The sequence below is a fragment of the Suillus fuscotomentosus genome (genome assembly GCF_016647785.1).
Source record: "Suillus fuscotomentosus strain FC203 chromosome Unknown F5891scaffold_66, whole genome shotgun sequence".
Taxonomy (NCBI): Eukaryota; Fungi; Basidiomycota; class Agaricomycetes; order Boletales; family Suillaceae; genus Suillus; species Suillus fuscotomentosus.
Window position 1 is genome coordinate 138,900 of NW_024539578.1, and position 13,185 is coordinate 152,084.

A 13,185-nucleotide genomic window follows, 5' to 3' on the forward strand; every position below is an offset into this window, starting at 1 on the left:
GCTTTCATCTGGCAAAGTCCAAAATTGTCACTTACGACGATATGTTCCTCAGCAGGTCACGAGTTGTTGACACCAGAACACGATGAGCGTTAAGTCAAAAGCGCACTGGAAGTTTAAGCTGGCACGTCCTCGTGTTCGCTTCACAGCTTCTAGCAGGCTGTGCAACTGAAGCGCCCAAGCCTCGTTTCTGATCAATTTCACCATCCTAACTCGCCTGCTTCCCATTGGTCCATACACCAAATTGTGCCTCACCACCCTTGCTATGTCTTGCAGATGATTTTGTCCTTACGCATTATTTTCGATCTCGTCATGGATGCTGCTCTTCTAATCGCAGCAAACGAAACACGCCCTCAGCCGCAGACGTCGGAGTACTTGGCCAGGGTTGAATGAAGCTGGAAACCATCAATATTTTCCAGAACAAGGCCAACTTGATCAAGCCTTTGAGCACCGAACATCGATCGCTGCATTCATCAAGGATGGATCCTCCAGGGCATGAATCGTCTAATATTTCACTCGTTCTTGTAACAGGCACGGTTGTCGAGTTGTCACCCATCGTTCACATCCGAAATACAACATCCCCGCTGTCAACCAGTACAATGTAAAATGTATACTTATCGCAGTCTGCGACTTTACTTCCGATCCCCGTCTCGTCGTTATCCATTCCTTCGATGTCATCAAGCCTGGTGCAGAGGTCGATGAGTTCAAATGTGGTTGCTGGCGGTTCTGTCCTCATAGATGTACTACGGACTAGGGCAACATGTCAAGATTCGTCTGGGGATCGTAAAGAAAGACACTTAGGGCCGGAACCGTGCAAGACCATTTTCAGCAGGCTCGTCTCTCTGCACGCCGAGAACAAACACTTGCAGTTCCAGGAGAGCTGATTGCCTCGTTGGTCAAGTGCTGAATGCGATTGAGAAGTTCCCGAGGTTCTATAATGGTGAGGATCCTGGTTTTGTATATACTGTCGGGTTCTAAAGAGAATTCAGAGCTTGAGATATGCTCGTTCCTTCTCTGTTGTTCGTACGGAGGAGAAGAAATAAACAAAGGTCTTGGAACTGGCCAAGAACGAGCTCCGCTGCTGCCAGTGGTTGACAGTGGTTGGACACCGACTGGTGGGCGGGTATTAAGCGTGCGAGAAGATCTCGCGAAGGTTCAACTGATTTCACCAGCATGCACTGAGGTCAGAGAGATGGTCGCGACTTCGAGACGTATCGAGAAGCATTGGCGGCTTGTACGCAAGTGTTTCTGTCGACTAATTGGACGGATTTGCTACCTACTGTTGAGAGCTGATCCGTCAGAGTGATCCGTCAGAGCATCCGAACCGGTATCAGTCCAATATTGCATCTGTCATTGCACGTCACTTACCTAGTTACGATTATTTTCCTTCTCTCTCTCGCTATATAAGACAGCTGAACGCTGCCGTCGCACCTCAGTCTGTTTGACCATTGACTGAGGTGTGTACGTTGTTTCTATTCCTACAGTACATGATATTCATTAGCGCATTTCTAGACTCGCGTTACGATAGGTTCGTACATAGGAATCAACAGTCTGTTTGACCATTGACTGAGACTCGCGTTACGATAGACTCGCCTTTCAACACCTACTTGATGTGACAATCTACCTATTCGTCATTTCTGGAGCACGCAAATGCAAAAAAAATTCATTTCAGTAGTCAACATGTTTATTGAGAAGTGTCGCTTTCGTGATCAGTGAAGGCTTGTTGACAACAACGAAAACATAGAATCGACCATGGTATGTAAAGTGTTCCGTAAATTCATGTCTCCATTTTATGTACTGGAAGGATGAGATGGGAGATATCCTTCGTAAAGGACAAGGAAACGGACGGGATACATTACTGACGATCAAGGGTATACTCGGAAGAGGTGCAACAAATAAAGAGCCAGAAGCGAGTCCAGCTCCAGCATGTCTTATTGTTACATGAGGATTAGCGCTTGAAGGCGTATTAATGACGGCGGGAGGTGCGGTGGAAGGGGAGACAGCAGCCTGTGCATGCAAAGACTGGGCTTCAGATGTGCCATTAGAGTGTTGTGTGGTATTGCTGTTGGGAGGACGTGAGGAGCTTGCGGCAGGGTTCCCAGGTTTCAATGGAGTTATTTTCATCCATCTTTCTCTTGCTGATGCGATCCTTTGTGTTGTATGAGATGGGGTTTGAATATTCGAGAAGGAAGAAGACTACATACACGTTTGTCCTTGGCATATGGAACATCGACTACTGCTGAGGGACGCTCGCGAAGCTCGATATATTCACCGGTTGGTCTGCCAGAGAGATGATATCGGACCCAGTGGAAAGGACGTGGTCGCGAAGACGTATCGTGGGCGTCAGGGTAGAATAAAGAGAAAAGTCGGTCACGAAGAGTGCTCGCACGCGATGCCCATGATTGAGGGTGCTAAGAACATGCAAGTTGCGAGAGGATCTCAGCAAATAGGACTTGATCATAAAAAGTGCTACGTACAGCAAGGACCGGCTTGTCCGACAGAAGTTTGCTAAGGCTAGCTTCTTTTAGCATCCCAGAAACGTCCCAAGTGTACGCATTATTGTCGCTGCAGCCAGTGGCTAGTAGCTTTCCATATGCCGAAAACGACACAGAACGCACGACATGTGGATGCTGGAGGGGTGAACCGATGGGCTGGTTGTTGTCAAGGTTCCATAATCGTACTGTGTTGTCCCAGGATGCGCTCGTGAGGATGCGGCCATTCGGAGATATTGCAATGAATTCAACACACCCAAGCCTAAGGTACTCATCGGCCAACACTGCGGTCTGTTTCCAAGTTGTAGTACTCCATATCCCAATCGAGCCACTGCGCAACCCTGATATAAGCGTTTTTCCATCCAGAGTCCAAGCCAGGCACCACACCATATCAATTTCAAGAGCAGCGACAAGCTTGCCTGTCCTGGCATCCCAAATTTTGGCATGCTGTCTGGATCCGACGCTAGTCGCAAACATGGTCATGTCTGGCGAGTAGACGCCTACCCAGATGTAGTAATCGTCGGTCTTGATTTCTACGAGCTTTGCCTCTCCGCTCTCTACATCCCATTGTCTTGCAGTCCCATCGCGAGATCCGCTCAAGATTCGGTGACTGTCTCCACTCCAGCAGACAGAATTCACTGCCTTTGTATACCCCATCCATTTCACAATGACTTTGCCTGTGTCCGTGTCCCACAACCTCACTCCGCCATCCTCACTCCCGCTGGCCACTCTCTTCCCATCCGGAGACAACGCTATGGCGTACACTGGACTATCTCCGTCCCGCCAGTCGTCTCCTATCTGTTTCCCACTCTTCAAGCTCCATACCCGCAGCGAGCCGTCCCATGAACAAGTCATTATCCGTTGTCCGCCTGGTAGATGTATGGCGCTGCGGACCAAATTGGTGTGTCCCTCGAATTTCTGGTGAGGCTTTATCCTTGAGGTCTCCTGTCTTCTAACGATAGGTGAAGACATCTAGGCGGAGCTCCGTTTCAGCTTCCATCCTACAAAGTTTAGATTCACCACTTACAACAATACGTTCCTCAGCAGGTCACAACGTGGTGACAGCAAGACACAATGAGCCTCAGTGCACTGGAAGTTTAAACTGGGACGTCCTCGTGTTCGTCTCACACCTCAGGTATTACTTTTCGGAACCAATAATGGTCTTTGAGATCCGGTTTCTATGTTATGGGAAAGTCGTCTGCTAGATCCATCCTCCCGCCATCTATGAATAACATATCTTCCTAGCGTGCCCTCGCGCCCCTCCAGAAGACCCTCCCGTTCCTTCAGAAAACCCTCGCCCCCTCCAGAACACCGTACTTCGTGGGGTAGTAAAAAGGTTCTCTAATCCGCTAAGTCGTCAATTTTTGCAAAACTATCATGACTTGGAACAAAATTCACGAAGTTCATCATATCTAGTCTAGTTTTGTATCGGAGGGTTTTCCTGATGGATTCATAAGTAGAGGATAACGATGCATGTAGATATACCTTGCGCTGCCACATTCTAGCCGATTATGCTTATCGTTTTTATTATAACATATGTTTTCAGTGATTTGAACACAGGATTTATGCACAGCGGCATTCCGACGGAAATATGTCTCATAGTAGTCTAGGAAAACGGAGGCATTGTGAAGAATCAGGAAATGATATGTGTTCCTTCTAATAGTCTGACTGCGATCCTCGATGAATGTAAATACAGTGGATATCGAACAAATTCTTGACACATACGTACGATGATGAATTTAACTCTAGGAAATTACGACAACACCGATCGCGAGATGGTGAAGGATTATCATATATAGCCACTCGACTTAACAGGAAGACGCTTTCGAGTATTGTGTTCCTTCTTGCATCACCAATGTTTCCTGTTTCCCTGAGTTATTGTCTGGCAAGCCCACATGAGTCACCTGCGTGAAAGGTCCAAAACTGATTTCGGAAATCTCGAGTTCGTGGACTGTCTGTGGCTGTAGATAGGATTCCCGAGCGATGAAGCTGAGCAAGATATCAGTAGTCTCTTCTATTACCGCTGAGAACGACTCACTTGGCGAGAAGACATGTAGCATATACTGACAAGCCAGGACGTCAGAACATTCCGTGTACTTGAGTTGATAACAACAAGACACTCACAGCCTCCAGTAGGAATACACATATATAGATGGTAAGTCTCGAAACGGCAAGCCATCCACTACATCTAAGTCAGAGACATAGTTGATGCATGAGACGAAGCACTCACAATTCCAATAGTGATGGATGCCGCCACGCTACACAGGAAGCGGTGAGTAAATACCCATTGTCAATACCAAGGAACTTGCGTTGTAATCAGACCCGTTTGCGAGCAGAATACAATGAGTTTCATGATCATTTGGTTAGTTCTGAGCACGAAGACGGTCAATTATACAGGTTAATCTCATACTCGAACTGATTAATCACCTTGGCGATACGGTCCTGTGTTTGTAGAGAATATATACCAAAGTTCCAGCGATAAGAACATCATTGATCGCTGAACAACCAAGCGAGATCGAGGTAGACCACTTCATTCTTGTGAGTTGTCAATATCCCGGTCAAGGGTAGAACAAACTTACAATAATCATGACATCGTAGTCAAAATGATCACTGAGATTAGCACTGTTTCCCGTATTTAAGAAACACCAGACAGGACGACATTGATGGAATTGGACTTACATGAAGACTGCACTAAGAAGACCAAAAGCTATGTTGCTATGATTAGGTAGCGAGCATCCATTGCAGGATAAAGTACCGCACCTTGCTCCATGACACAAAATGCAATCTGATTGGCGCGATTAGTTGTTGTTTTTGAAGCAGCCAAACGCAGTGCCTACCAGAACGAACGATATTCTCCGTTTACCATAGAGACACTTCTCAACTTCACGCGCGAATCAAAAAGAAGCATGATAGTAGTACTTCAGCAGCACGTACGTCTGAAAACCCTATATCAAAGGTGAAGAGACTCGGACTAGAGAAACTAAGGGCGAGAACAGAACTCAGTCTTGGTTCAAAAAGACTGAGGGAGATTGTTCGACGAGAGGAGGAATTAATACGTTTGATTGGGACGGAGAGTCAATAGGAAACGTGTATGACGCATGGTAGGAGGAGTGTTCGTGTATGTAAAATGAAAAGGCTAAGTACGTGTAAGGGTCATATCTTGATACTCCCACTCGAACGCAAAACGCTAGAGACGCGGGCGTGCTCATTCAACTGGGTCTTCGTTTGACGATGAACGAAGAGCAAGCGAGTGTCGATGGTTGCGGAAAAGTTTTCGTGGTAGGGATTTCGTGAAGATGTCGGCAATCATATCATGTGTGGGTACATAGGGAATGATGATGGTGCCGTCGCTGACCAGATCTCGAACGAAGTGATAGCGGACGCGAATGTGCTTGGCCCGGTCGTGGAATTGAGGGTTTTTCGTTAGTGCGCGACTTCCATTGTTATCACCATATAACGTGGTGGGGGTGATCAGCGAGAGGTCAAGACCAAAATCGCATAGCAGCTGGCTGAGATGGATCTGTTCGCGGGCCGCGTTAGAGAGTGAGATGTATTCAGCTTCAGTAGACGAAGTCGCAACGACGGATTGCTTTTGGGAACGCCAACTGATGGGGGAACCGAAAAGAAAGTAGACATAGCCCCCAATTGAGCGACTGTCGTCTTTATCAGACGCGAAGTCAGAATCCGAATAACCGATGAGTCCTTGGTTGGACAAACCAAACGTTAGGGAATGATGTGTGGATCCACGAAGGTAACGAAGGAGATGGTGAAGCTGGCGGTAGTGGTCTATGCCAGGGTTACTCAGATATTTTGACAGCGCCGATACTGCATATGCAATATCGGGACGACTAACGCGCATGGCGAAGTTGAGTTCCCCAACGACACGCGCGTATGGCATGTGCGCAAATTGTTGGATTTCGGCTTGAGTGAGGGGTGCAGATGACTTCGTCAAGGAGATCCCTGGAACCATGGGGGTAGATACTGGTCGACAATCTGACATCCGAGTTTCACTGAGAATCTGTTCGAGAAAGGAGGATTGGTTGACGGTAAGGTGCTTCTTAGAGCGATCTCGTGTAATGTGCATTCCTAAGAAATGACGCGCTTCACCAAGGTCCTTCATTTCAAAACGTTTGCTCATCTCCGATTTGAAACCGTTAAGGAAATCCCGACAGTTCGATGCGAGCAACATGTCATCGACGTAAACAAGGAGCCAGATGGTCTTGTCATCTTTTCGTAAAACATACAGACTATAGTCTGCTTCGCTACGAACAAAATTAAAACCTTCTTTTCGCAGGAAATCATCGAGTGTCTTGTTCCATTGACGACCGGCTTGCTTGAGTCCGTAGATGGCCTTGAGGAGTTTCCAGACCCAATCTGGATGCTCAGGGTCTTCGAAGCCTGGAGGTTGACGCATGTAGATTTCTTCGTCAAGCTCGCCATTGAGAAAGGCGGTCTTCACGTCCATTTGATCAAGTTCAAGATCAAACTTAGCGACCATGGAGAGTAGTGCACGTACGGTGTCGTATTTTGCAACAGGAGCAAAGGTGTCGGTGTAATCTAGTCCTTCGATCTGTGTGAAACCCTGCGCAACAAGGCGGGCCTTGTGGCGGGCAATCTGGCCATTTTCGTCATACTTGTGCGAGTACACCCACCGTGAGCCGACTGCTTTTCTCCCTGATGGGAGTGGTGTTAAGACACCCACTCCTTTTTCTCCCAACGAAGCTAACTCTTCATTCATTGCGCTTTCCCAATGACCCGAATCCATTGACAAGCGAGCGGCAGCTATCGTTTTGGGGGGAAGCTTCCGTCCATCAATCTTGTTGCTGTCCGCCAAGGATACATGCTTCGCGGAGTGCTCAATGGTGACATCGGGGGTAGCACTAATACTAAGATTTTCTTCTTCAACAACCTCCTCCTCAACAGTGACCGGTACATAAGTCCAACGCCGCTGTACTGGGACATGTTTTGTTGGGATGGCAACAGTTTTCGGGACTGCTGGTCGCGCGTCAATGCGTTGACGTGTCGAACGTCGTGGCTCAGGAGATGGTACCGTTTCTACCGGAACTTCAGCAGGGACAGGGAGAACATTGTCGTTCGACTGCGGGAATGGCTGTGGAGGTTCGGGGATGAGAGGAGCAGAAGTCGGAAGTACTCCCACTGAAACGGTACTGGGTCCTGGTAGTGTAATACCGGAATCATCTTCTCCAGGTCGTGTGGTTCTGAAGCCGTCTTCTGATATCGGCAAATCATGTGGCAATGCGAGGGTGGGCTGCTGCATTGCAATGCGCTGGTTGTGTAATTCAACGAGGGGCGAGAGAACTGAGTTGGGTGTGCCGTAGAAGAATTTTTCATCAAAAAGGACATTTCGAGAGCGCACCGTCTGTCGTGTTGCTGGATCCCATAGAAGATATCCCGCATCTTTGACGTGCCCCAGTAGGAAGCACCGTCTCGAAACAAAGTCGTACTTGTGGCGATTGTCGTCTGGGATGTGAGCATATGCGAGGCAGCCAAACGGACGTAGGTGCGAGACATTTGGTAGTTCACCATAGAAGAGTTCAAACGGCGTTCTGTTGTCAGTAGCTGACGACGGGAGGAAGTTCTTGATGTATACTGAGTTGAGGATGGCGTGGCCCCAGAACGAACGAGGAAAACCACTCTGGTGATGGGCACTTAATGCTCGGGTGGCAATGGTCTGGTGTCCACGTTCGGCAACACCATTCTGTTCGGCTGTATGAGGCATCGTAAGTTCGTGCTCAATTCCTTTACTACGCAGGAATTCAATAGTAGCGTGAGAGACGTATTCGCCACCGTTGTCACTGCGGAGGCGTTTAACTCGTTGCCCTGACTGGTTTTCAATCCAGGCGATATATCGCAGAAGGTGCGAGTGTACCTCACTCTTGTGCTTAATGAGGTAGATAGTGGAATAACGCGAAAAATCATCAGTGAAGGCAACAAAGTATGTTTCGCCGGACGGGGTTGCAGTGTTGACGGGTCCCCAAACGTCAGTGTGAACAAGTTCAGCGACGTGCGTTGCACGGTGTCGAGCATGAGACGGGAACGGCAATCGTTTTTGTTTGCCCATTAGGCACGACGGACAGTCAATGTGGTCACCAGGTCCTGTAGACTCGTCTAACAGGTTAAGTGACAGTCCTAATACAACCTTCTCAGCTTTGCGCAAGGTGGAGTTTGCGGCATGGCCCATGCGTGCATGCCATACAGCTAGTGGTAATGGCGTAGCCGAGGTGGACCTGGTGGCAAAGGCCGTATGGGTGTGCTTGGCTCGAAGGTAGTATAGACCGGCAGAGCATTCCACACGTGCGATCACAGTCTTATCAGCACGACGCATTTGTCCTCCTTCAGCATCCGTTTCGAAGAAAATTCCCTCCGACGCTAGAGCAGACACTGATATCAGTGTGCACCGTAGGTCTGGTACGTGGAGGAAAGGGAGTTCGATAGACTCATGTCTTCCGTCGAGCACTAGCGTGATGAATCCCCAACCTGGGGCAAGAACAGTATCGTCATTCGCAAGTTTCACGATTAATGGAGGGTTGTAAGTTCTGTAGCGAGTGAAGAGGGAGTGATTGGATTCCATATGTGCGGTGGCGGCAGAGTCTACGTGGAATTGAAAAGAAATAGTGCTCGTATTAGAGAAACTAGCAGAGTGTGTAGGAAGACGAAGAAACGATGGAATGCCGTCAGGTTGTCCTGGTAGGGGAACTGATATGTCAGTACCTTGTGAAGGTGAGGGGGGAATGCACGCTGACGTGTTTGATGAGTCGGATTTTGCTAGACGAGCACGGCAGTTGTTCCAGATATGGCCTGTGCGCTTGCAAGATCCGCACGTCGAGCGCCACGACAACTCCCATTTATCTCCCTTGGAGGCGTCAAAATCCTTCGGTTTGGCACGCTCAGTAGGTTTACCTGCTTTCGCCACCCTAGCAGCCATGGCTGTGTGGTGCGCATGTGGGTTTGCAGAGCCGAAACTTGCATAATATTGTTCCGAGTTCCTGATCTGGCTGATGACTCCTTCCAGCGTTAGCTTCCCGGTATTGGCGTCAGCACTATGGAGTATGAGCTGGGAAAGCGGCGCATAGAAGTCGGGAAGGGCACGCAGTAGCGCTTGGACAAGGGTATATTCGTTGCACTTCCATTCGATGGATTCAATGACCTTGAATTGGGCCTTGATGTCCGTGATCTCCTTAATGGTCTTGGTAAGAGAGTCGCTATCAGATGCTTTGGGAAGGTCAAAGATACGGCCCATGAGGCTCGTAAAGCGGATGCCAACAGACGCCTGATACTTGTCTTCTAGCGCTTTCCAGATGACGGCTGGATCAGTGACACCCATGAAGTGGATGAGGTCACTTGAGTGTACCGTCATACCAAGGAGTCCTTTGGTTATGCTTTGGCGTTCTCGGAAAGAAATGACGTCCGCGCTCGCATCATGTGCCGCGAGGCGTTTGTTGAAGTCAGCCTCAGTCTCAGTGGTGCTTCTGGTTGGGCGCGGAGGACCCTTCTCATCTCCTGAAAGGAGGCGCCAAAGGTTGAAGAGCGAGAGCCAAAGGTCCATGGTCGTTACCCACGAGGTGTAGTTGGAGCCATTGGCGTCCAGAGGAGGGTGAGGAAAAGATGTTGGAATCCGGATGTTGGACGACGATATGGTGGACATGACAGGTGTCGAACGATGTGTCGGCGATGGCGACAATAGAATGGGAAGATTCAATGGGTGTGGTAACGAGCGAGTTGGTACGACAGGCGTTAATGGCGGCGATGGCGGCAAGGGAATGGATAAGATCCGCAGGTCAAGCGGGGATAGAGGGCGACCTTGTTCCAGTTCGGAAAAGGTCGGAGAGGCTCAGATAAGGCGAGTGGAAGCGAGAAACGAATGTATGCCTAGTCTGAGCCAGGGCTCATAACCTATCAAAGGTGAAGAGACTCGGACTAGAGAAACTAAGGGCGAGAACAGAACTCAGTCTTGGTTCAAAAAGACTGAGGGAGATTGTTCGACGAGAGGAGGAATTAATACGTTTGATTGGGACGGAGAGTCAATAGGAAACGTGTATGACGCATGGTAGGAGGAGTGTTCGTGTATGTAAAATGAAAAGGCTAAGTACGTGTAAGGGTCATATCTTGATACCCTATATATGAAGACGCCATGCACAAGGGACGTGGTGAAGGACTGTGGAATGACAGTGAGCTTGATTGGTTCGAGACCGGGGGAAGAGAAGCCCCACTCACACATATTCCAGTGTAAAGCGCCCAGTCGCTGTCTTCCTGTCAGAAAACGCCTTGGTAAGTCACCAACGATACTAACGTTGACATATAGCCATAGAAACGGGGTGTATCATCGAACTCCATCGTATGAATGCACGATATCCGAGTAGTAATTGCCCTAGCAGGACTTCCAGTAGCCTGTACATATATTTTCCATAGAGACTCACATTTGAGCAGCTTGCATCAACCTGTAACGCACAACGTCAGTCTTTCCGTCCACTGCTGCATGCATAACATGCATATTTACCAGATGAAGGCAACCTGTTTTGCCTTGTCAGCGATTAGTTTGTGATATGCAACGTAAATTCGTACCAGAGCTTTGCTCTGCCTGTTCTCCCGAGATCGAATTCTACGTCTCCAGAAATAAATACAGACTTGTGCGGTCAAAATCAAGAAAGTTCTATCGGCCTTCGTTAGTATATGACTGGCGTCGATAGGTTCTCGATAACACAATCATACATAAATGATATACCAAAACCAGTTATCAGGGAAACCATGTTTCTGGTAGCGAAACTATGTGCCGCCACGACTTGGGCCATTGTGTGAATGCAGTTGTTGCTGGTTTCTGATTTTTTTTGGAGGATGAGATGTAGGTCGAAGGGACTTTGGAAGAGTAACCATACAAGCGTGTGCTATTTAGCATCACTGATAGTACAGATAGCCGCATAGATGTTCCGGCCAGAGCACAAAAAGGTATGAGCATAACGCTAGTAGTACTGATCTCTGACTCAGAAAGGCTAGATCAATGATCCAGGCTGTTCGGCCATTTTTGTAACATTTGTCAATGAATTGTGGCTGTGAGTCAACTAGTTACCCTTGGCCGATACTTTTTCGATCGCGAGATCCACCTCACACTCCCCAGCGCCATCTCGACTCTGCTCGACTCCTTATAAGAGACAGATGTCTACCAATACCAGTACTTGCGGCTATGCCATAGTCCATATCACCCATGACAAAAATCAGCGTGGCATGTAGTTGTGATCCAGGCGGTACGGAGCGCTCTGAGAGCAAGTAACGGACGGGTTTAAACTTCCCGATTCGGTATGTCATAATAATACTTATTCAAACACCGCCGTCGGACCCGCGGTAAAGCTTACATAAGGGTTGTGGCATACTCAAGGGTATGACCATTCGACATGTGTATACTAGCTGGCTTACTAGAGTTCTCATCAATACTGTCTGCGATACTGGCCACCAGCCCTTCCTGCCCCGTCGTTCTGAAGGACTGACGATGATTTGCAGCCTCTGGCTTCACTCCGTTCGGCCGTTCGGGGTCCCTCGCCCTTCGGATGGAATTTTTAATCGAAGTTCCTGGACCCTAGAAGACCTCATTCCCTCTTGTTCTCATTTTAGTATCGAAATCCATCGATAAGCCTTCACACCATTTAAGAGGTATTTTAAGCGTATATTAAATGTTCATCGACTATTCGCAGGGTGGTGTATTGTTCCATGTCAGGTTGAAGTTGGCAGACTGTGCTTCACAAGGTTACAATTGACTTGGGCACGCAGAACTTTACGAGTGGAACAATCGAGCTATCTACAAGAACGATCGGTCACAGTGTTAAATGGCATATCTGGCATCATGAATGTACGATTGGAAAACGAGCTCGTTCTTAACCTCACGATTGAACTGGTTTATGCAAATTCAAAAGTATGTTCTTTCTGATTCGCGTCTGATCGATTATTGATCTCGAGAACCACCTTCATAGATCTACAAATGCGGAAACGAGGTATGCCCCCGTCCAGGCAGCTATCGATAGTACCGCTCAGATAAGGAAGACGATCCTCCTTGCGAATGGTCAGGATGCGGTCAGAGGATGAAACTCATTCGCCATGTTTTTTTCGTGGACTGTCCTGGTCACGTCTGATGTCTACCATGCTTAACGATGCCGCAGCCATGGATGACGCTCTTCAGCTAATTGCAGGAAACGAAACATGCCCTCGGCCGCAGACTTCAGAGCACTTGACCGTAGTTAAAATCATGCAGCCGGAAAGCATCATTATCTTGCAGAACAAGGTCGACTTGATCAGGCTCTTGAGTACCAAAAATCAATCGCTGCATTCGTCAAGGGTGGGCCCTCGGCGGGATGGATCATTTAATGCTGTACTAATCATCGACTACTGCTGAGGCACGTTCGCAGAGCTTGATATATTCACTGGTGGGTCTGCCAGAGAGACGATTTCGAACCCAGTGGAAAGGGCGGGGTCGCGAAGACGTATCGTGGGCGTCAGGGTGAAGTAAAGAGGAAAGTCGGTCACAAAGGGTGCTTGCACGTGACGCCCATGAATGAGGGTGCTGAGAACATGCAAGTTGCAATAGGATCTCAGCACGTAGGACCTGATCATAAAAAGTGTCACGTACAGCAACGACCGGCTTGCCCAACAGAAGTTTACTAAGGCTAGCTTTTTTTAGCATCCCAAAAAC

The 13,185-nt window shown here is 48.3% G+C and overlaps 4 protein-coding genes across 4 annotated transcripts; 1 reads left to right on the forward strand and 3 right to left on the reverse strand.

Annotated features, from left to right (window-relative positions):
- Positions 1-1,455: 1,455 nt before the first annotated feature.
- Positions 1,456-2,470, reverse strand: F5891DRAFT_667198 (uncharacterized protein). The gene is made up of 3 exons (XM_041372705.1): positions 2,202-2,470; positions 1,534-2,146; positions 1,456-1,475 (listed from the first exon to the last, which is right to left on the reverse strand). The coding sequence occupies exons 1-2, from the start codon at positions 2,225-2,227 to the stop codon at positions 1,666-1,668; spliced, it is 507 nt and encodes a 168-aa protein (XP_041221024.1). The 5' UTR covers positions 2,228-2,470; the 3' UTR covers positions 1,456-1,475; positions 1,534-1,665.
- A 1,644-nt stretch (positions 2,471-4,114) lies between these two features.
- F5891DRAFT_667187 (uncharacterized protein) lies at positions 4,115-5,223 on the reverse strand. Its single transcript, XM_041372704.1, has 8 exons — positions 5,069-5,223; positions 4,917-5,017; positions 4,799-4,858; positions 4,720-4,747; positions 4,614-4,671; positions 4,528-4,552; positions 4,215-4,478; positions 4,115-4,157 (listed from the first exon to the last, which is right to left on the reverse strand). Exons 1-7 carry the CDS (start codon positions 5,075-5,077, stop codon positions 4,298-4,300), a joined length of 462 nt encoding a protein of 153 aa, XP_041221025.1. The 5' UTR covers positions 5,078-5,223; the 3' UTR covers positions 4,115-4,157; positions 4,215-4,297.
- A 5,409-nt stretch (positions 5,224-10,632) lies between these two features.
- On the reverse strand, positions 10,633-11,485 carry F5891DRAFT_667326 (uncharacterized protein). The gene is made up of 6 exons (XM_041372706.1): positions 11,220-11,485; positions 11,073-11,160; positions 11,008-11,021; positions 10,928-10,948; positions 10,725-10,878; positions 10,633-10,665 (listed from the first exon to the last, which is right to left on the reverse strand). The coding sequence occupies exons 1-5, from the start codon at positions 11,297-11,299 to the stop codon at positions 10,764-10,766; spliced, it is 318 nt and encodes a 105-aa protein (XP_041221026.1). The 5' UTR covers positions 11,300-11,485; the 3' UTR covers positions 10,633-10,665; positions 10,725-10,763.
- A 984-nt stretch (positions 11,486-12,469) lies between these two features.
- On the forward strand, positions 12,470-13,086 carry F5891DRAFT_667374 (uncharacterized protein). The gene has a single exon (XM_041372707.1). It carries the CDS (start codon positions 12,556-12,558, stop codon positions 12,886-12,888), a length of 333 nt encoding a protein of 110 aa, XP_041221027.1. The 5' UTR covers positions 12,470-12,555; the 3' UTR covers positions 12,889-13,086.
- The last annotated feature ends 99 nt before the right edge of the window (positions 13,087-13,185 follow it).